Raw genomic sequence first — 21,329 nt, forward strand, 5'->3', positions numbered from 1 at the left:
AAACAATAAGATACACAGCAGCTGTGTACACACACAGGGGATGGGATTATCTATTCTAAACTAATTTTTCATTGTAATATCGTTGCTTTGGGACTGTGATCTTGTCAGGGTTGCACTCGCGTCACATTTTTTCTTCTCCCGCTCAGGTGTTTGGCACGTTGGAGGCAGCCAAAGAGAAATACCGCATTGAAGACTACTGTGTGAGCCAGATCTCATTGGAACAGGTGTTTCTCAGCTTTGCTCAGTTTCAGCACTGTTCAGAAACTGGGAGGAAATAGGTGGTGGAGAGCAAGGAGTCCGTCCGTCTATTTGCCGTCCATTTTCTACTGTGTGTGTGTGTGTGTGTGTGTGTGTGTGTGTGTGTGTGTGTGTGTGTGTGTGTGTGTGTGTGTGTGTGTGTGTGTGTGTGTGTGTGTATATATGGACTTGTCTCGGCTACACAGCAGCATTTTTTTTAACTTGACCAACAACACGCACCCACAGAGAGAGAGATCGAGAAAGACCGGGCTAGTCCCTGAACACCAACTCTAGCATTTCTACTACTACATCTCCTGTTGATGTGTCTTTCTCGGCTCTTTCACGTTGTTGTCAATCTTGTTGTTTTGTGATGAGGAAGTAGAAACGCTGGGATGGAGAAGGGCGACGATGTCGCTTAATACCAAGTAATGAACTCTGCACCTTAAAGTGAGGTCAAAAGACAATGACGCAGCTCCTCTAAACTGTGTGTTTGTCAGATTGTTGTTTGTTGTTATTTATAATTGAATTTTATGACTTGATTTTTGTTTCTTAAGAATTTGAGCTGGGGGGGGGGGGGGTCATGAACCATCACGAGAGCTTGAACCAGTCTATTTGACGTGTTCGTGGAACTGTTGCAGACCTTTGCGCCTTATCAAACTAACAAGGGTTTGTTTCCTTATATTGTTGTGTACGAAATGTTGTCGCCGGTTTATAAAAAAAAAAAAAAAAAGACGATCATGGTGCTGAAAACACTCATTTAACGTCAGACTGCAGAGAGTAACAAACACAGGACTTTCCCACTTTTCCTCCACCAGTGCCGGGGAACTACGGTGGCCTTCTTATACCAGAAAGGATATCGTCGTTCTTTGTTTTTTGGCGTCGAAAGCTTCTGCTTCAGTTGTGGCCACTGGGCTGCTGTAGACGTATGACAGCATATACATAGTGCACACTGTATATAAGGCTTATTATTACTCTGCGGCTACGAAAAACAAACTGTTTTTTTTAATTTTTTAACCGATCATACACTTCAGCATACTCATCATGGGTGATATTTATCAATCTCTGCCAACAAACACACCCAAATGTTACACATTGGACCTTTAAATAGGTCATTTTTGACTCATTAATGAATGCATGTATGTATGAAATATGACTCGCAGATCGCATGATGATTGCGACGACGACGATGATGATGAAAACTGGAAGACCGTCTTTCCTGTTGAGGTTTTAGTCAGTCTCAGCGTACAGATTGTCCAATGAATACGTCCAGTACACCGTCCAATACGAACCACAGATCGCTTTGTTTCCGCTGCCAAACGTGTCGCACCAACAGTTTGTGTTTGCAGTTTTATGTGGAGGCTTTTTAATGGTGCTGTTGTCACAGTAAATACACAACATTTGTATGAGACTGCGCGTCGTTTTAATTCAGACGTAGAACAAGAAGACTGCAATGGACTTTGGTATTGGAGGTATTGAACACTTATTTTCCATTTTTCCCCACTGCTATGCATTTCACACCGTGTGAGCGTGTGAGTCTGTGTACTTGTATCTATATTTTTGTGAAGACCAAAAACGTATAAACCATAGGATGACATTTTAACAGGTCCTCACGACTTTAAAGGGCTTTTTGAGCATTAAGACCTTTTCCTCTTAGAGTAAGGGACTATATATAGTGTCCTCACTTGGATAGATACAAGAATGTGTGTGTGTGTATGTGTGTTCTTGTACTTGGTCATACTGAGAACCATTGAGGGTTTTTAACCAACAAAGTGAGGACATTTTGGCCAGTCCTCACTTCGTTTTCATTGAAACCACTTCCTTAGGTTGTAAACATGCTATAATCTGTTTTTAACAGAGGTCCTCAATTTGGTGCAAAAACCTGTTTTCTAGCCCTGTTACACACACTTTTTTCTCTGGGGCTCCACCTGCAGACATTGTATTGTACTGCACCCAGTAGTTCTTTATAGATGTCATTCATGAAGTAAATATTTGTGATTGTGTTGATTTACAAAGTGGAAATGCTGGTCCTCACTTTGCCAGCACTTTTACCCGGTCCTCAGTGTGCAGCAACTACAAGAATGTCCATGTGTGTAAATAAGTATGACAACAAATGATTCCTAATTTCAGCCAGACTGTACAACAACAGTGCTATGATAATCCTTAAATCTTTGAAAACAGTGAGAGATTTAATGTGCTAATGAGCTGCTCTTTTAAGAAAATAAAAATGCCCGACAGTTGTATGTAGTCTAGTAAAAGTTGTCGACACAGTCCTCTGCACAAAGAGAGGCGTGGGTGGTGAAGAACAATCAGCGCAGTGCTTAGAATGTACCCATTTTACTACAGTCCCCAAAGGCTTTGTTTGTTATTTTAAAAGAACTTGTAAAAAAAAGAGGTGTGTATTCTATGGAAGAGTTATTATAAATGACCCCGAGGTTTTCTCACGCATAATGATACAAAAGTAATTCCTTCTTTGACATAATCAATCTGGCAGTGAGATGAGCGTGTGAACTGTCTCTCACATGAATCAACTTCATCAACAACTATACGATACAGTTAGCAGCACTTATTTCCATGTGTGTTAAGTGGGAAAGTAGAGACTGACATTCCAGGAAGACTCTTAATATGTGGCTTTTGATCTTTAAAGGATTTAATGTCTTAAATTTTGTATTTGAATTTCATTATTTTTAAACTTGTGTTTTATTTGTTCATGTGCACAATTCATCTCTCATGACGACTTGAATCACCTTTAATGCTGGATATGTAGTTACAGGAAGCATCAAAAGGCCGTGTATCATATTTAAAAGGGGGAATTTACGTCATATTAATTGTGAACTAGAGTGTACTGTTCCATGGAACTGAACCTGTCAACTGTATGTGCGTTTTTAAATTAAATAATGCTCTAAGCAAAAGGGAGTCGATGTCACGGTCTGGTGTTGTTTTTTTCAGCAGCAGACACTGTTTGCATGCAACAATGTGTCTTTCTTTGTTATAACTTAAAACCTGACTGTTGAGTTCACTATGAACTTTTACCAACACTAAATAACTCTTTAATTGAACTAAGGCAAGTCATAATTCTGAGAGGAAAAAGTCAGAATTTAAGTCAGAATTCTGAGGAAAAAAAGGGAAAATGTCAGAATGCTGAGATCAAGGTCAGAATTCTGAGAGGAAAAAGTCTGAATTCTGAGATTAAAGTCATAATTCTGAGGGAAAATGTCAGAATTCTGAGATTAAAGTCAGAATTCTGAGAAGAAAAAGTCAGAATTCTGAAACTAAAGTCAGAATTTTTTAGGAAAAATGTCGTAATTCTGAGACTAAAGTCAGAATTCTGAGATTGAAGTCATAATTCTGAGAGGAAAAAGTCAGAATTTAAGTCATAATTCTCAGGAAATAAGTCATAATTCTGAGGGAAAATGTCAGAATTGTGAGTTTAAAGTCATAATTCGGACGTTTCCCCTCAGAATTCATGCTGTTTCTTTGTTTACATGTGGCCCTAATACTCTTCTGTGGGACAGTACATTGGTCAGAGTGTACACAAACCAAATCATGACCATGACAGAGACCAACAAGAAAAGTTCAACAGTTAATTCTTATTTACTAATAATGATAGCAGTGCAATGAAATATTGAAAATGTCTGGAAACTGAAGGATTGTAGATCACCTCAAGCATATTTGGTCAGTTTTTTGTTTAGGTAAATCATCATTTCAGACACACGTGATGTATATAATGTATATAATAACTGTGCTGGGTCAATAGAAGGAAGTGGTGCGACGTGTGTGACTTTCTTCAGACGTTGTTATGCAAAGACATGCTTTGGGGTTAAGGAAAGCAAACTAAATTACAGAGCTGTTGTCCAAACAGCAAATTCCTTCAAGCTTAAAAAATAAAGATAAAATATGTAGTATTTAGTAGATGATTAAAGAGGAGGACTAACCATTAACTTACTTTGAACCCTGTTGTGTGCACAAATAATTGTGTTTAACGTGTTCTGTTTTTTTTTTGTTTTTTTTAAAACATTTTCAAATTCAAATTGTGTGTTTTAAGTCCACGCACATCCCAGGAGGGCGGACAGAAGAGTCGTAAGACCAGCCTGAATACTCCACTACTCCACTACCTGTGTATGTTTGAAGAGAACGTCTCTAACAGCAGCACAAATGGCTCTTCTCTTCGATGATGTTTTCTCTCTCAACACCAGTCCAACCACCACGTTGGGGACAGTTTTTCTCCTGCTTCTTCTTTACGTCGTCACCAGGAGCTTCACCTCTGAGTTAATGAGACAGGAGCCCCCAGGACCAAGGCCTTTGCCCCTGCTCGGAAACCTATTACAGCTTGATCTTAAGAGGCCCTACAGAACCCTCTGTGAGGTGAGTTTAACATGCTTTACTTTTTTATTGCTACATGATTGAGGTTATTGAAGTATTATTATTTCCCACCAGCTCTCAGAGAAATACGGCTCTGTCTTTACGGTTTACCTGGGAACCCATAAAGTGGTCGTCCTGGCTGGATACAAAGCAGTCAAAGGAGGCTCTGGTGAGCTGCTCGGAAGAGTTCGGAGACCGACACATCTTCCCCATATTTCATGATCTCAATCAGGGTCATGGTATGATCCTTTATGTTCTCTTGTACCTGTGTGTTTTATGACCCTTTTATTCTGGAGAATCTCCTGACGGTTTCTTTAACCGTCATGTTTCGTAGGAATTCTGTTTGCAAATGGGGAGTCGTGGAAAGAGATGAGACGTTTTGCCCTCAGCACCATGAGAGACTTTGGGATGGGGAAACGACTGGTGGAGAGCAAAATCTTAGAGGAATGTCAGGTTCTGATGCAAATCATGTAGCAGCACAAAGGTATTGTGTTAATATAAGTGTGCCACGCTGCCATATTTGGAGAGAATTGTTAAATAATATACAGAACACTTATCTACATTATCTTTTTGAGAAGCTTTACATCATCCACGTAAAGCTTCGAAGTGTTGTCGGCGTGTTGTTGGCGCAGAGTTTTAATATTGTTTTATGTATTTCAAAGGAAAACCGTTCAACACGGCGTGCCCCTGCCATTATGCCGTAGCCAATATAATAGCCTCCATTGTGTATGGAAGCAGATTTGAGTACGACGATCGTCAGTTCCAAAAGTTAGTAGGAAGGGCAAATGAGAACATACGCCTTGCAGGTTCTCCACCAATCCAGGTAATCCTTGTGTTTGTTTCAACAGAGGTCTGAAAACTAATATAGGACACACATGCTTAAGGAATTACTACGATGTAATGACTGGAAGGCTTTTTCCTTCAATTATTGTTTCAATACACTTTATCGACATTATAACACCTTCATGAATAACAAAATCTACCCATACTGCCTTTAATAAGATCCGTTTTATATTTAATTTTGTTGTCAAAGGTTTACAACATGTTTCCCAGGCTGGTCCGCTGGATAAAAACACGACGGCTCATATTGAAAAATTGTGATAATTCAAACAACGATGTCAAAGATTTCATCAAGCAACTTACAGGGACGCTCAACCCTCACTCCTGCAGAGGACTCGTAGACTGTTTTCTGGTTCGGCAGCAGAAAGAAGAAGTAAAACGCCACATTTCGTCTTTTTCATCACAGTGCTTTAGTTTTTAAATGTCCATCACATAACCCTCTTCACAAGAATCCAAAAATAAATAAATGTTTCTATTAAGTTAAGCAGCTATCTTGACTTCCGTACACTTTCTTTAACCTCTCTCCATTTTGGTGAACGGTGTGTGCTATACTTATTTCAGTGGTGCACAGTTATTGTTTATTGATATATGGTGTATTGTTTTGTCAGGACTCTCTTGCTGTGGACACTCTCTACCACGAGAGAAACTTGTTTTCCATGATATCCATTTTATTCTATTTTTTTCAATCTGTAATGGCAAATTCAATTTCTTATTCTCAGAGCTACAGCCACCCATCACCCTTTTCCTAACACAGAATTCCAGGTCCTTTTTTGTTATTGTGTATTGTATATTGTGTAATTAGGATGTCGAGACTGAACTTGCACCTTCCTACAACATCCGCAGGGAGTCGCCTCCCCGATACTGACAGTAGACAAAGAGGTGTGAAAACATGGCCTGGAAAGGCAGACTCCTTTGTCTATTGGAAGAATGCGAAAGGGGAGTTGCTCAGGTATAAATGTGGAGGGCTCACTATACTCTGGGTCTTTCTCCAGCTAGGATCAGTCGCGTGCCGATTTACCCTTTCTTTGCGAGGAAAATAAAACCTTGTCGACTGGCAGAAGTCTCTATTTCATTCTTCACCAGCAGCAGAGAATTTCCACAACAAATCCCAACGTCTCTGTTGTTGTGGCAATGAGATCTCAGATCCCACTGTCTGATGATCAAATAACACATTAATCTCTAAATTAAGAACAAAAAACTGTATTTTTGGGCCCTTTAAAACTTAGATATTCCTGTTTCCACTGTGGGTTTGTAATCTGATCACTGTAATTTTTAAAAGGAAATCTGTAAATGATATGAATTAACATTTTCTTCCCATAAATGAATCCCGATCTCATACTTTATCCCTGCCTCCACAATGTAAATAAACAGCCTGCATGCAGTTTAATTTGGCACTGAAAAGGTGACGGTTTCTTGAATGTAAAAAGACAACATACCCAAATGTTCTTGTAATGGTAAAATTCAATTCATCTGTTCTCAGAGCTACATTTGCCCAACACTGATACCCACCCAGTACAGAATACCAGGTACTTTGTGTTTAGTGTATTGTATGTTGTGTATTGTGTCTAGCCTGCACGTTCCTGCCACTCCAGCATTATCGGCTCCCCGATGCCTACAGTGAACAAGGAGGTGTGAAAGCACCGTCTGAAAAGGTAGAGTCTTTGTCTATTGGAGGAATGCGAAAGGGGTGCTGCCTAGCTATGGCCTGGAAAGGCAAACTCTATGTCTATTGGAGAGGTGCGGAGGGGGAGTTGCTCAGACATAAATGTGGAGGGCTCACTTTGCTCTGGGTCTTTTTTTACAGCAAGGATCACTCCTGTGAAGATCGATCTTTTCATTGCAATGAAAATAAAACCTTGTCGGCCGGCAGAAAATCTCTATTTCATTCTTCACCAGCAGCAGAGAAATTTCTACAACATACTCTGCAGTCACCCGATCTCAACCTATAACACTGTTGTACCTTTGGAATGTAGTCAAACAGGAAATTAGCATTGTGGGCTGACAAATCTGAACTAAAATCTGAGTGTGTCCATCACCTTGTTGTATAGAATAAAGAATAAAGGTGTTTTCTGAAGGCAAAACAGGGATTTCCAGCCTGATACTAGCAGGTGACTTTTCTTTCCTTTTAAATAAATAAAGTGACACTTGACTCTATGATAAAAGTATGATGATAAGTGGTATAATTGGCATGACACCAAATGTTTCTTCCCTTTTATTTTTCTGTTGCTAGCTGCGTTCCTACCTGAAGGGCGTGAACAAACTTGTACAGGTGCACGTTGTCGGACCAATTATAGTCCTTGTCAATCACGGTGGAATTAATAAAAAACATATGTTCATGATAAATACAAGCGTGCTGTCAAACACTCCATCATGGCATGCAAAAGAAATCATAAATATGATAAAAACACATTCAGAATTTTTGACTCTTCCAGCAAAATGTAATTAATATGGAGCCGCAAAAATTATTTGACATTGAAATGTAAGAACTACTGCTGTTTTTACCCGTTAACAAAGGAAAACACCAACAAAACCACTGGCATGTGTAGGCCTATACCTAGAAATAAACCACAGAACTTTGTGGATCTGTTTGACCCACTTTTTGAAGTAAATAAAACAGTGTTTGACGTGATGGCTTTCCATATTTCAAACACAAGTTTCTGAGGTTTCGGGGAGGTACATACAGAGGTATGCAAAAGTTCGGGCACCCCTATACATATACGCAGATTTACAATATAAACACAATACAGTTTGTTTTCCTAAGTTGTAGGAATGACACTGCACAGAGGGGGTTTGGACAAGACCCACCTCATTCCTCCCCAGGGTCATAATCGCCGTGGACGAGGCCAATTAGGGTCGGAACCAAATAAATGCGTGTCCTTGAACAGACGAGCCCAGACGGCGGACCACAACCAAACGCTCACGGCATACGCGGTAAGTTGTCTTAATGAGTCGAATGTGTATTGCCTGAGAAATTGTATATTATTTATTTGTCTTGATTTATTTACCATTTACCTTTTTGTTTCATGATTCCCCGACTGTTAGGTTTGCACTCTACACTGTGCCTGTTCTTTTTTCATGTGTATTGTTGTTATTGTTGTCCTCATTGAGAGTTTGTATTTTAAATGATAAATATATATAAAAAAATGTCTTAATGCTTGTTTTGTGCTCAAACTTGCGCCCCTGCTTGAGCACATTACTGTCCGCGGCATCGCGAACAATCTCCGGTGTCTCTTCGTCACTAGGTGCTCACTGCACCTGCTCAAGCGGCAACCCCGCATTCCCTTCCGGTGTCGCCGCATGAACGACCGGGCTGTCAACATCTTTCTTTTTGTGAATGAGTGTGTGTGTCACAGTCCGTGGGGAGGTGCTGCTCTAGGCAGACCAAGAAAAATCTCAGATAAGCAGAGGCGAAGGATGGTGAGAACCGTCACAGTCAACCCACAGACCAGCTCCAAAGACCTATAACATCATCTTGCTGCAGATGTTGTCACTGTGCATCGTTCAACTATCCAGCGCACTTTACACAAGGAGATGCTGTATGGAAGAGTAATGCAGAAAAAGCCTTTTCTCTGCACCCGTCACAAACGGAGTCGCTTGAGGTATGCTAAAGCACATTTGGAACAAGGTGCTGTGGACTGACAATACTAAAAACTAGTTATTTGGGCAAAACAAGGGACGTTATGCATGGTGGAAAACATCAATATCAGCAGATTCTGGAGAACAATGTCCAGGAATCAGTGACAAAGTTGAAGTTGTGCCAGGGCTGGATCTTTCAACAAGACAACGACCCTAAACACTGCTCAAAATCTACTAAGACATTCATGCAGAGAACAAATACAATGTTCTGGAATGACCATCTCAGTCCCCAGACCTGAATATTATTGAACATTTGTGGTTTGATTTAAAGTGGACTGTCCATGCTCGGAAACCATCGAACCTGACTGAACTGGAGATGTTTTGTAAAGAAGAATGGTCCAAAATACCTTCTGCTCGAATCCAAACTCTAATTAGAAGCTATAGGAAGCGTTTAGAGGCTGTTATTTCTGCAAAAGGAGTATGCACTAAATGTTTCTTTTGCGGTGCCATAACTTATGCACATGCCTAATTGTGTTTAAATAATTCTTGCACACTTTCTGTAAATCATATAAACTTTATTTCACTTCTCAAATATCACTGTGTTTGTCTCCTATATGATATGTTTAACTGAAATTTCTTATCCAAACGACCAATGATTTATAAAGGAAAATCATGAACATTCACAGGGGTGCCCAAACCTTTGCATACCACCACTGTATCACTTTGAATGATTTATAATAATTAGTTTTTGTCAAAGCTATAGGGAGCCACTGCAGAGGGGCTGAAGAGCCAAACTCACAGCTCATAAAATAACCTCTGATAAAAGGTTACAAGTATTTGCATGTTGGCTGGTTTGGACTTGTGAGGAAATTACTAACTTAACATGCTATGGCAATAAACATCCGTCACTGAGGGTTAAAACTCCACCATACCTTAGAGATGTGTGTGTCTCCCAGGGCTGTGACTGCAGCTCAGGAGGGCGGGGAGAGGATTAGTAACACAACGCTTCACAGCAACATAGTGATTGTGTCTTTTGTGCTGGGTCAGTCAGAGGGGGAAACGACGACAACAACAACAGCAGCAGCAGCAGCAGCAGAAAAAGAGAAAATGGCTCTTCTCTTCGATGATGTTTTCTCTCTCAACACCAGTCCAACCACCGCGTTGGGGACAGTTTTTCTCCTGCTTCTCCTTTACGTCGTCTCCAGGAGCTTCACCTCTGAGTTAATGAGCAAGGAGCCCCCAGGACCAAGGCCTTTGCCCCTGCTTGGAAACCTATTACAGCTTGATCTTAAGAGGCCCTACAAAACCCTCTGTGAGGTGAGTTTAACATGCTTTACTTTTTTATTGCTACATGATTATGGTTATTGAAGTATTATTATTTCCCACCAGCTCTCAGAGAAATACGGCTCTGTCTTTACGGTTTACCTGGGAACCGATAAAGTGGTCGTCCTGGCTGGATACAAAGCAGTCAAAGAGGCTCTGGTGAGCTGCTCGGAAGAGTTTGGAGACCGACACATCTTCCCCATATTTCATGATCTCAATCAGGGTCATGGTATGATCCTCCCTTTTACAATGTTAACATTGTATTTTGTGTAATTCTGGAGAATCACTGGCAAATATTCACGATATTTCAGAGTTCTTTTTTAACCGTCGTGTTTGATAGGAATTCTGTTTGCAAATGGGGAGTCGTGGAAAGAGCTGAGACGTTTTGCCCTCAGCACCATGAGAGACTTTGGGATGGGGAAACGACTGGTGGAGAGCAAAATCTTAGAGGAATGTCAGTTTCTCATGCAAGTCCTGGAACAGCACAAAGGTATCGTGTTAATATAAAACATGACAAGGTTAAGTGGGTGCGATGACTTTTCAATGCAGAGTGACATTTTAAGTGTCAATGTGACAATTGACAATTTGTTTTTTTTCCCTTTTCTTTCGAAGGAAAACCATTTGATACGGCACGTCCGATGAATCATGCCACATCCAATATTATCTCTGCTATTGTGTACGGAAGCAGATTTGAATACGACGACCCTCGATTCCAAAAGTTGGTGCGAAGAGCAAATGAGAACATAAGCCTCGCAGGTTCTGCATCAGTCCAGGTAAAGTATACACTTGTCTAATCGGCCAATCGCATGGCGGCAACTCATGACATGGTCAACATGAAGTGATGATGTACTCGTATACACAGGTTGGTGCATACGAGTACATATACCACACATAAAGAGCGCCGTCTTTTTTAATTCTTTATCAAATACGCGCTTTTACACTCACGTGGCACATAACCGATCCAGCTGATTGTTCCTTTGTTGCATATATTTTTTTAAATGATTATCATATTTCATCTTCTGTTTATGCTTTTCAGGTTTACAACATGTTTCCCAGGCTGGCTCATTGGATAAAAGCCCGGCAGCTCATACTGGCAAATAATGAAAATACGGTCAGAGATGTCAAAGATTTAATTCTGCAACTGAAAGAGACACTAAGTCCTCACTCCTGCAGAGGACTCGTGGACTGTTTTCTGGATCGGAAGCAGAAAGCGGAAGTAAAACAACATATTTCATGTTCTTTATAAAACTAAATATATATAGCAGTGTAGTACATGGCTATTTTATACTGATGTATCTGTGTTTTTTTTTTTTTAATCCACAGCAAACTGTCCAGGACACTCACTACAATGAGAGAAACCTAATATTCACGATAACTAACCTGTTTGCTGCAGGCACAGATACCACAGCGAGTACGCTCAGGTGGGGTTTGCTGCTTATGGCCAAATATCCACATATACAAGGTAATGACAGAGAGAAACATTCATATTTTTTACCCTTGGATGCTTTTAAATATTTGGCAAAGAAAAGGGCAAATAAACTTGAATTAAATGTTCTGCTTTACTCAAAAAAAAAACAACAACATTGCATATACGACGGGCACTTTTTCCTCCGTTTGGTCGTTTGTGTGGGGGTGGTCGTAGAAAGGAAAGAAAATTAGTGCTTTCTTTGGACTCTGGACTTTCACATGGTGGAATGCGCTTGTTTAAATATTAAACACATGCATTTATCTGTTGGTTTTGTTTAAGGGAAAAGGGTGAGACACATTTCTGGTTATCATTTTTTAAACAATATTTGAGTGAAAAGTAAGGAGTCCTTGCAGCAGTCTTGTTTAAAGTACCTAAAAGGGATACTTGAGTAAATAAAAAGTATCTTAGAAGAAAATGACTTTGGTAGAGGATGAACTTACTTTTTATAATATGACTTAAGTAAAAGTCTTAAAGTATATGTAATTTTCTGTATTGCAGTATCAAATGTAATTTTGTGATATAAAATGTTTAGAAGTAAAAGTATTAAAAATGTGAGGAGTTAGGATTGAGCCACGGTAGCTCAGTGGTAGGGTGAGTTGTCTTTCACCTAGAAGAGAGATCAGAAGGACAGACAGTGGGTGTCACATGTACAGAAAGAAGTTCAGCAGATTAAGTGGAAACATTGAGTGGGAACATATAAAATACAGAGTCTGAAATTTAAAGTTTCTTTTGTGAGACCAGGCGAACATGACGACTTTTATCTTGTGTTCCCAGATCAGGTCCAGGAGGAGTTGAGTACGGTGATAGGAAACCGTCAGGTGCAGGTTGATGATCGCAAAAACCTGCCCTACACTGATGCTGTCGTCCATGAGACACAGAGACTGGCCAACATTGTCCCCATGGCCATTCCTCACAAAACCAGCTGTGACATCACCTTCCAGGGCTACTTTATCAAACAGGTCAGTTCATCACATCTGGACCAACATGCTCTTTCATTCTGTGAAAGTGAGTATTTACATTTTTTCCTCTCTTTTAACACCAGGGAACCATCGTGTTTCCTCTTCTTACTTCTGTCCTGTATGATGAGAGTGAATGGGAAACCCCACACACTTTCAACCCATCCCACTTTCTAGATAAGGAGGGTAAATTCATCAGGAGAGATGCCTTCTTACCCTTCTCTGCAGGTATGTTGTCTGTTCTCCACGGATCAGATCTCTCTTACACTTGAACATCCGTGACCTTTGCTGCAACCTTTCTTCTTGCAGGACGCAGAGTGTGTCTTGGAGAGAGTCTGGCAAAGATGGAGCTCTTCCTCTTCTTCACCACTCTCCTCCAGCGTTTCCGCTTCACTCCTGCACCTGGAGTTACAGAGGACGAACTGGATCTCACACCAGCTGTGGGCTTCACTCTAACGCCTTCACCTCACGAGCTGTGTGCCGTCAGTCGCCTGTGAAGGAGACAGCTGGACGCTGGAGCATTGAATTTCAACTACGTCTTGTTATACTCCCCATTATACTGAAGTAGATACCTAGAGTAGATATCTCCATTTTTTGCTATTTTTTTTTTATTTTTGTCCTGGTGTTTCTCTTCCTGGATAATGCAAATACAAATACTGTATGCAGGATTTTGTCAATTATTTCTGATGCAAAATAGAAAAAAAGGAATCAATAGATTTTTTTGTGTATATATATATATATATACATTTTACAGTACACATATTTATGTTTAAAATATTGTATATTGTAATTTTACTTGTGATCATGTCATTTACCATATTTGCGATTACATAATTTTGATATTTTACTTTGTGTCTTTGTTTTTCTTCCTGGATAATGTGAATCAAACAGCACTTTTTTCTTTTTTTAAAAAAATGAAAACCATCCGACGTAATCTGACAAAAAGTAAAGCTATTAAAAAAACAAATAATTTCAGAAAGTTGCCTTTTAGTATTATTCTGCCTTTATTTTGAAAACCGGAAGTACGGCGACTCGAGGGGGCGTGTTGTGTACTCGGCGTGTTTTGTACTGGGTCTGCAGTTAGACCGAGTTGGACCACTGCACTTTAGACGTGGCATAGACAACATAGGTTGTGTCTCGAGTTAAATATAAATAAATAAACATAGCTAGTTTGGAAAACTCAAATAATTTGAAGACGTTTTAGCTGAAGGTAAGGGTAAGTTGCAAACCATTTTCAAATATGTTTGCAGTGCAGATTCGCTTGTCAGCTCCACACAACTCTGTCTGTGTTTTGTGAATGTGGAATAATGTGCAAACCAAACAATGGAGAGTTCCATGTTTGCATCAGAATGTTTTCATGTTTTCCTAAATATGTAAACAAGGAGTTGCTGCAGGACCAATGTACGTTGGTTCTGTTTGTTTTGGGTACAGTTGACAAAGGCAGAACTCGGAAACGGGTCGTTTTTTTTTATTTTGGCCAAAAAAACAAAAACGTTTCACTGGTTTTACTGTCAGATATACCACGGTTACCACCCAATATTTTTTTTTACATTGTCGGGTGGGTCTTCTGTGCCCACTTGCCTCTGATTGGCTATACGCTATACTCTTCAAAATAAAAGTACCACCTCTTTGTCTTCAGTGCAACGTCCACACTAATATAGGTAGATAGGTAGGTAGGTAATATTTACATTTAAAAAACAAAGAAATAAATAAATAAAAATATAATAATTAAGTACTAAAATGGAATAAAAAGAGGTGTGTCTTGACTAGGTGTTGGACAGATAGATACACACTTGCTGTATGAGACACACCTCTTTTTTAATCACATTTTAATGCTTTTCTTAATGTTTATGAATTTTCATACACACAATACAGCAACGATGAGCTTCCAGGTCATGTGACCAAATTACTTGAAATCAGTGCAGAAACATTGTACAAGACCGCTGAGTCAAGACACACCTCTTTTAATTCCATTTCAGTACTTCTCATATATATATATATATATATATATATATATATATATATATATATATATTATATATATATAATTTTACATTTTTTAAATATTAGCATTTTAGCTCAATAGCTTCCAAGTTATTTCAGCTGCTGGCCCAAAATCAGTGCAGGATTTCACTTGCTTAATGAGACATACCTCTTTATTTAGTTATTTAAAATACAAAACAAACCTTAACTCTCATATTTTTAAAATAAACGTTTTACACATTTAATACCCACTTTTAATTTGAAAACCAGAAGTGTCCACACTCTGCAGTAAGTTGGCAAACTTATTTGAGAACATGACATTTGAATCTGAGGGAACAGTTTACAAACGATTTTTATTTTTTCCACACCTGACCCTAGCAGGGCACCGTACTACATGATCCAGAGGTTTTCACGGGGCGACACCTGCTGGTCCTTTTTCATAATTACACAGCTACACATGAGAATGAATCTCTGTAGCATTACTTTTTAACCACACACCAGATGACAGATGATTTGAAAATCAATAAACCATTTAGTATTAATGAGCACACATCCAAAGTCTGCAGGTGAGCAGCTTGATATCTATCTATCTATCTATCTATCTATCTATCTATCTATCTATCTATCTATCTATCTATCTATCTATCTATCTATCTGTCTATCTGTCTGTCTGTCTGTCTGTCTGTCTGTCTGTCTGTCTGTCTGTCTGTCTGTCTATCTATCTATCTATCTATCTATCTATCTATCTATCTATCTATCTATCTATCTATCTATATTAGTGTTGACATTGCACTGAAGGCAAATAGGTAGTACTTTTATTTTGAAGAGTATATTGCAAACATTGCCGATTAGAAGCAAGTGGGCACAGAAGACCCACCCACCAATGAAAAGAAAATATTGGGTGGTATATCTGTTTTTACTTTTTTGGCCAGAATAAAAAAAAACGACCCGTTTCCGGTTTCTGGAACAACCATACCTTGGTCCTGCAGTTATACCCAGTTTTAATTTCCATGTCACTGTGCCTGCAGTTTCCCCACCAGTTACTCAGAAAGGAAGAAGAAATCTAAATACATCAAGTTCAGCTGCCTGTATCTACATTCTGATGACCTGAACTGACACAGTGTGTTTCTCCATGTTGACTGACTGTAGCATGATGTTTGGAGATCTTCCCTGCTCCACTTCACTCTTCCTGTTTGGGGCCACTGTGGCTCTGCTGGTCCTCCATCTTCTTTATTTAAAATTTGGCAGCAAAGATAACCGGAGGGAGCCTCCAGGACCTAAACCTGTTCCCCTGCTTGGTAACCTGCTTCAGGTGGATTTAAAGAGACTGGACACCTCTCTTTTTGATGTGAGGATTGTTAATGTAAAATATTTACATTAACAATGTACAATTGTTAATGTAAAATATACATTGTTAATGTAAAATATTTCCATTGCACTTCGCACAGAGGCAGTACATTTATATCATTTTATTATACATATATGTCAAGTTAGCAACTGTGTTGACGTGATGGTTAGTTAGTTCCGGTTTAACAGGAAGTTTAGTTTAAAAGTCTGTATCTGTGTGTTTCTGATGCAACTTAACAGCGAAAAAGTACGAAGCAAACGGTGTCAAAGTTCAGAGGAGAATAAACATTGCAAATATTAACAGTTAAAAGAATATTAGCATCAGTCAAGAGTGGCAACAAGGTAAATATTGTTTTGTGTCTTATTTAATGGCTAGCTATGTGAACCTTTGTGTTTGCTAGCTTACTCGGTGATAAAGATCCATCTGCTATGTTATTTGCCACAGACATGCTAATGTTGTGTTGTTTTCTGCTTAATTTTAGCTCTTACGTTGTTGGTCTTTCAAGGTCGAGTGAACTCTTTGACTGTCAATAATGGTTCCCCCTTTCTTTGACTGGATGCTACAATAGCAGTTCATTTTATTGCATACATGAATATGTTTTTTTTTAATTATATAGTCAATGAAATGTATATTGTGCTGAGAGTCTCATTTTTATTTGCCTTGATCTTTATAGCTGGCTAAAAAGTATGGGCCAGTATTTACAGTATACCTGGGACCTAAGAAGGTGGTGGTCCTGGCAGGATACGAGACAGTCAGAAAAGCTCTGGTCAACTATGCCGAGGAGTTTGGAGACAGAGAAGTCATGCCTGTATTTTACGATTTTAACAAAGGACATGGTAGGAAAAGGTGTAGCTATTTTTTTTGTTAACAAGCTAGTGACGTTTGGGTTAAACACATGTCAACAACGTTTGTTTTCAGGCATCCTGTTTACCAATGGCGAAGTATGGAAAGAGATGAGGCGTTTTGCTCTGAGCACACTGAGAGACTTCGGAATGGGAAGAAGGACTAGTGAAGAAACAATTATCGAGGAATGTCACCACCTAATTCAAGAATTTGAGCAACATAAAGGTAACCAAACTTAAACCAGGTCGGTTTTAAGTTTGCAGCATTCCCTCGAGTAATTCACATTTAGTGGCTGGTTGTGATTTTACTCCTATCAGGTGAAGCCTTCAACAACAGGAGGACTGTTTCTTATGCGTCTTCAAATGTTATATCCGCGCTCATGTTTGGGAAGAGGTTTGACTACAAAGATCCTGAACTCCATACCATATTGGAACGGGATATTGAGTCCATTCGTCTAACAGGAACAGCTTCCATTCTGGTACTGCAGTGACAGAATGATTGCACCTTTATTGTTTCACATGGCTGTGATTCACTTATCAGCGCTACACAGGGGTTAACACTTCCTGTCCCCACACATACTGCTGCTGTATAGGGCTCTTGGTTGTTTACAAACATTGCGGATGCGCGCGCAGCCCGGTTGCAGAAGGGCACCACTCAGCGTTTAAGTAGCAGTGTTGTCGTGAAGTTAGTCGTCTCTGATGTATGAATTCAGACAGATAAAAAAAGGAGATGTTTTCCTCGTCCTATGCCAGCGTGTCGCCTAGTGAGAATGCAAGTTATGCTTGGAAATTCACCTTGGTGAATGGGATACAGCTTGATGACACACTGAGTGGATTAATGACGAGACGAAGTGGCCCCTTCTGCAGTGGCCCGATATCCACTTGTACCTGATCGACACTCCAAGTCTTTATTCCAAGGAGACAAAACCGACAAAGCATACAGTTTCTGATGATCAGTTACAGATGAAAAACAGGAAAATATACATGCTCTATAATTGCTGGAAAGTTCTTCACAACTAGCAAAACAACCGGAGTACATTATCTTCTAAGCTACGGTAGTTTGACTTAAACCTGAGTTTAATTACGCTGTTACTCTCAAACTTTGTTTTTTAACATTGTTATGCATAGTAATAATTACTTCATTCATGTTAGCTTGTTACCTGATGCCATAAATGAATGTAACGTCAACTGATATGGAGTGATCACGGCAAATTTTTGCTTCTTTTATCATTTGCTCGTTCCAGGCGCTCCTCCTGATGTCTTGCAACCAAAGATGTCTCCGGTTAGCCTTGAAAGAGGTGCAACTCGGTATCCGGTAAAACTTCAGGCCGACGGCACAATAAGACATGTTGTTGTATTGCTTACAATAGCGCTTTCTGAAACCGACATGCGCAGTAGAGAGAAGTGCGCATGACGTAGGCTGCCAAGGGGTCTATACACACAAACACTCCCTCAGTCATGTCTGATAGTATTGCTTGACAGAGCCAATTTTCAGATGAAGGACACAGCATATAAATAATGTTGCATTGTTTCTGTTTACAGAGAGCAAACGGAGGCAGAATAATAACATCATCAACAACAATAATACCCCGGAAATTAGAAAGACTTTGCATGAAAGAAATATAATGTCTCTGTGGTTCATGAAATATGAATTGCATATATTTACTTTTATGGAAAAATAGTTTTATATATATGTTATTTGTTTTGTTTTTTAGTGTATGTGTATGGCTAATCTGTAAAATCTCCAGACATCAATTACAATTCTTTGTATTCAGGTTTTGAAACTAACTCTAATATAACAACATAAATATGACTCTATATTGTATGAGTTTTAATTGTAATACTAAAATAGACAATGATAATAGCCTACCAAATTCAACAGCTCACCAGAGTTGTCCTTGGACTATCACTAACTGATTTAGGTTTTTTTGGGTTTTTTTTTATTGTACACCTCTCCAGATATACAATGCATTCCCTTGGCTGGGCCCTTGTCTTAAAAACTGGAGAGATTTGATGAAGAATGTGGAAGACAGCGTTTTAGAAACAAGAAGGATAATAGCAGAACTTAAGGAGACCCTGAACCCTGAGATGTGCAGATGCTTTATTGACGTTTTCCTGAGTCGAAAGCAACATCTGGAGGTGGGTCGTTCATCCTCTTGAATCCATTCTGAGGCTGATTTATACTGATCAGTCATTTGGTACAACCTTTCTTCTTCTCCTCTCAATGTTATTCTAGGAGTCTGGAATCAACGACTCGTACTTCCACGATAACAATCTGCTCTATAGTGTTGCAAATCTGTTTGCAGCTGGAACTGATACCATGGCGATTTCTCTACATTGGAGCCTACTTTTAATGGCCAAGTACCCTCATATTCAAGGTGCGACAACACATCTACAGGCATCTACAGGCTTATTTTTTATCTAAAATTGTGGTTAAAGTAGCATCTTGCATAATTTGTATTCAGACAAAGTCCATGAGGAGCTCAGCAGGGGGGTTGGAAGTCGTCAGATTCGAGTGACTGACAGGAAGAACTTGCCCTACACTGATGCCGTCATCCACGAGACACAGCGACTGGCCAACGTTGTCCCCATGTCCATTCCTCACAAAACCAGCAAAGATGTCACTTTCCAGGGATGCTTTATCAAAATGGTCAGTCGCTTACAAATTCATACAGTTTTGTTTTTGCTGGGCAACAACATCTGGGGCCTTCGTGAGAACATTGTCATCTAGGATACTTAAGGGATGAGCAGAAGGTGGGGCATTGATGTTCATCTGTTTCTGAAGATCCTGATAATAGTGTTTTTGTTCTTCTTTTGTTGACAGGGAACTACTGTGTTTCCTCTTCTAACCTCTGTCCTGTATGATGAGAGTCGATGGGAGAGTCCACACACTTTCAACCCCTCGCACTTCTTGGATAAGGAGGGCAGATTTATAAAAAGAGATGCCTTCATGCCATTCTCTGCAGGTACAGTATATTTACATCATTGGACAATGTTCTCCACAGATTGCAGATGGTGTGGTTGTTTTCGTTCAACTGACCTGCTCTCTGATCTCTTTGTTCTTGCAGGTCGCAGAGTGTGCCTTGGAGAAAGTCTGGCCAGGATGGAGCTCTTCCTCTTATTCACCTCTCTACTTCAGCACTTTCGTTTCATGCCTCCTCCTGGAGTTACGGAGGACCAACTGGATCTCACACCGGTTGTGGGCTTCACGCTCAGCCCTTTACCTCATGAGCTGTGTGCTGTCAGTCGTCAATGAGAAAGACAGCGTGGGTTGACACTATTTTTTGCTGGTTTTGCCCTATTTTCACCACAAATAGAAGACGACTATTCCAGAAGATCTCCTATTCAAAATGTTCAAACTACTGCTTCCTGTTTGCTCGTAAGTAAACCTATTGTGAATTGTTTCTTTATTCATTCACAGTTATGCAACAGCTTTCAAGGGTTGTTCAGATGGCTTGGTGCACGGAAACAACTGATCAAGGGTTCCGTCCCAAATCGGACACTTGAGGCAGAGATGCAGGCGGTATATGTACGAGTACATATACTGAGCTCTGTCTGATGCAAAATGAAAAAGTAATTAATAGATTACATTTTTTTATATGTATACATTTTACAGTACAACTATTTATGTTTTTTCTTTCTTTAACTGCAATTAGATATTGTATAAAATATTGTTTATTGTAATTTTCCTTGTGATCATGTCATTCACTATATTTGCGATTACATAATTTCTATACTTTATTTTGTGTCTTTGTTTTTCTTCCTGGATAATGTGAATCAAACAGCACATTTTTTTTTCAATGAAAACCATCCAACTTTATCTGACAAAAAGTAAAGCTATTAAAAAACGAATACTTTCAGTACCTTGCTTTTTATAAGTATTATTCTGCCTTTATTTTGAAAACCGGACATACGGCGACTCGACTTGTTTCAATTAATGATCTGAATCATGTCGTGTACTGTGAGGGGGCGTGTCGTGTGCTGGGCTTGTTTTGTACTGGTCTGCGGTTAGACCGACTTGAACCATTGCACTTTAAACGTGACATTGACAACGTCGGTTGTGTTTCGAAAAGTCGACATAATTTGAAGACGTTTCACCTGAAGGTAAGGTTAAGTTGCCAGATTAATTACCAGCAAAGTCTAAAACATGATTTGTATGTATTTATTTTTGTGAGAGAAGTCTGCATGTTTTCTAAATTAATTGTATCGGTTTTAAATACAAACAAGTTGCATTCAAACCATTTTCAAATATTGTAGTTCAGCTCCAAACAACTCTGTCTGTTTTGTGAATGTGGCAACATGTGAAAAACAAACAATGGAGAGTTCTGCTTGAAACAGAATGTTTTCATGTTTTCCTAAACATGGAAACAAGGAGTTGCTGTAGTTATACCCATTGT

The 21,329-nt window shown here is 39.4% G+C and overlaps 2 protein-coding genes and 1 pseudogene across 3 annotated transcripts in view; all 3 read left to right on the plus strand.

Annotated features, from left to right (window-relative positions):
• abca3b (ATP-binding cassette, sub-family A (ABC1), member 3b) overlaps positions 1–13,256 on the plus strand; it is a gene marked incomplete at both ends in the record, with an annotated part of 35,833 nt that extends 22,577 nt beyond the window's left edge. Inside the window, 10 exons of the mRNA XM_083896166.1 lie at positions 147–274; positions 10,221–10,329; positions 10,402–10,564; positions 10,676–10,825; positions 10,948–11,108; positions 11,372–11,551; positions 11,659–11,797; positions 12,578–12,762; positions 12,846–12,987; positions 13,069–13,256. Coding sequence (XP_083752292.1) covers positions 147–274; positions 10,221–10,329; positions 10,402–10,564; positions 10,676–10,825; positions 10,948–11,108; positions 11,372–11,551; positions 11,659–11,797; positions 12,578–12,762; positions 12,846–12,987; positions 13,069–13,256 — 1,545 coding nt within the window. The remainder of the gene's footprint in view (positions 1–146; positions 275–10,220; positions 10,330–10,401; positions 10,565–10,675; positions 10,826–10,947; positions 11,109–11,371; positions 11,552–11,658; positions 11,798–12,577; positions 12,763–12,845; positions 12,988–13,068) is intronic.
• On the plus strand, positions 4,390–7,071 carry LOC310933010 (cytochrome P450 2K1-like; annotated as a pseudogene). Its single transcript has 6 exons — positions 4,390–4,599; positions 4,672–4,835; positions 4,931–5,044; positions 5,250–5,419; positions 5,630–5,809; positions 7,006–7,071. The product of its transcript is annotated as a cytochrome P450 2K1-like (transcript).
• A 2,364-nt stretch (positions 13,257–15,620) lies between the features above and the next one.
• On the plus strand, positions 15,621–20,694 carry LOC310932804 (cytochrome P450 2K1-like). The gene is made up of 9 exons (XM_083896167.1): positions 15,621–16,090; positions 16,764–16,926; positions 17,009–17,158; positions 17,251–17,411; positions 18,892–19,071; positions 19,169–19,310; positions 19,398–19,582; positions 19,757–19,898; positions 20,001–20,694. Exons 1-9 carry the CDS (start codon positions 15,875–15,877, stop codon positions 20,186–20,188), a joined length of 1,527 nt encoding a protein of 508 aa, XP_083752293.1. The 5' UTR covers positions 15,621–15,874; the 3' UTR covers positions 20,189–20,694.
• Positions 20,695–21,329: the final 635 nt, after the last annotated feature.

This window comes from Microchirus variegatus (assembly GCF_963457635.1).
Source record: "Microchirus variegatus genome assembly, chromosome: 10".
NCBI lineage: Eukaryota > Metazoa > Chordata > Actinopteri > Pleuronectiformes > Soleidae > Microchirus > Microchirus variegatus.

What these genes read in the sequence shown, in the direction of transcription:
- LOC310932804 (XM_083896167.1), top strand. Translation starts at nt 15,875, where the DNA reads ATGTTGACTGACTGTAGCATGATGTTTGGAGATCTTCCCTGCTCCACT. An exon ending in AGAATTTGAGCAACATAAAG is followed by an intron (nt 17,159 to 17,250) that starts GTAACCAAACTT and finishes TACTCCTATCAG; the next exon opens with GTGAAGCCTTCAACAACAGG. An exon ending in CAAGTACCCTCATATTCAAG is followed by an intron (nt 19,311 to 19,397) that starts GTGCGACAACAC and finishes ATTTGTATTCAG; the next exon opens with ACAAAGTCCATGAGGAGCTC.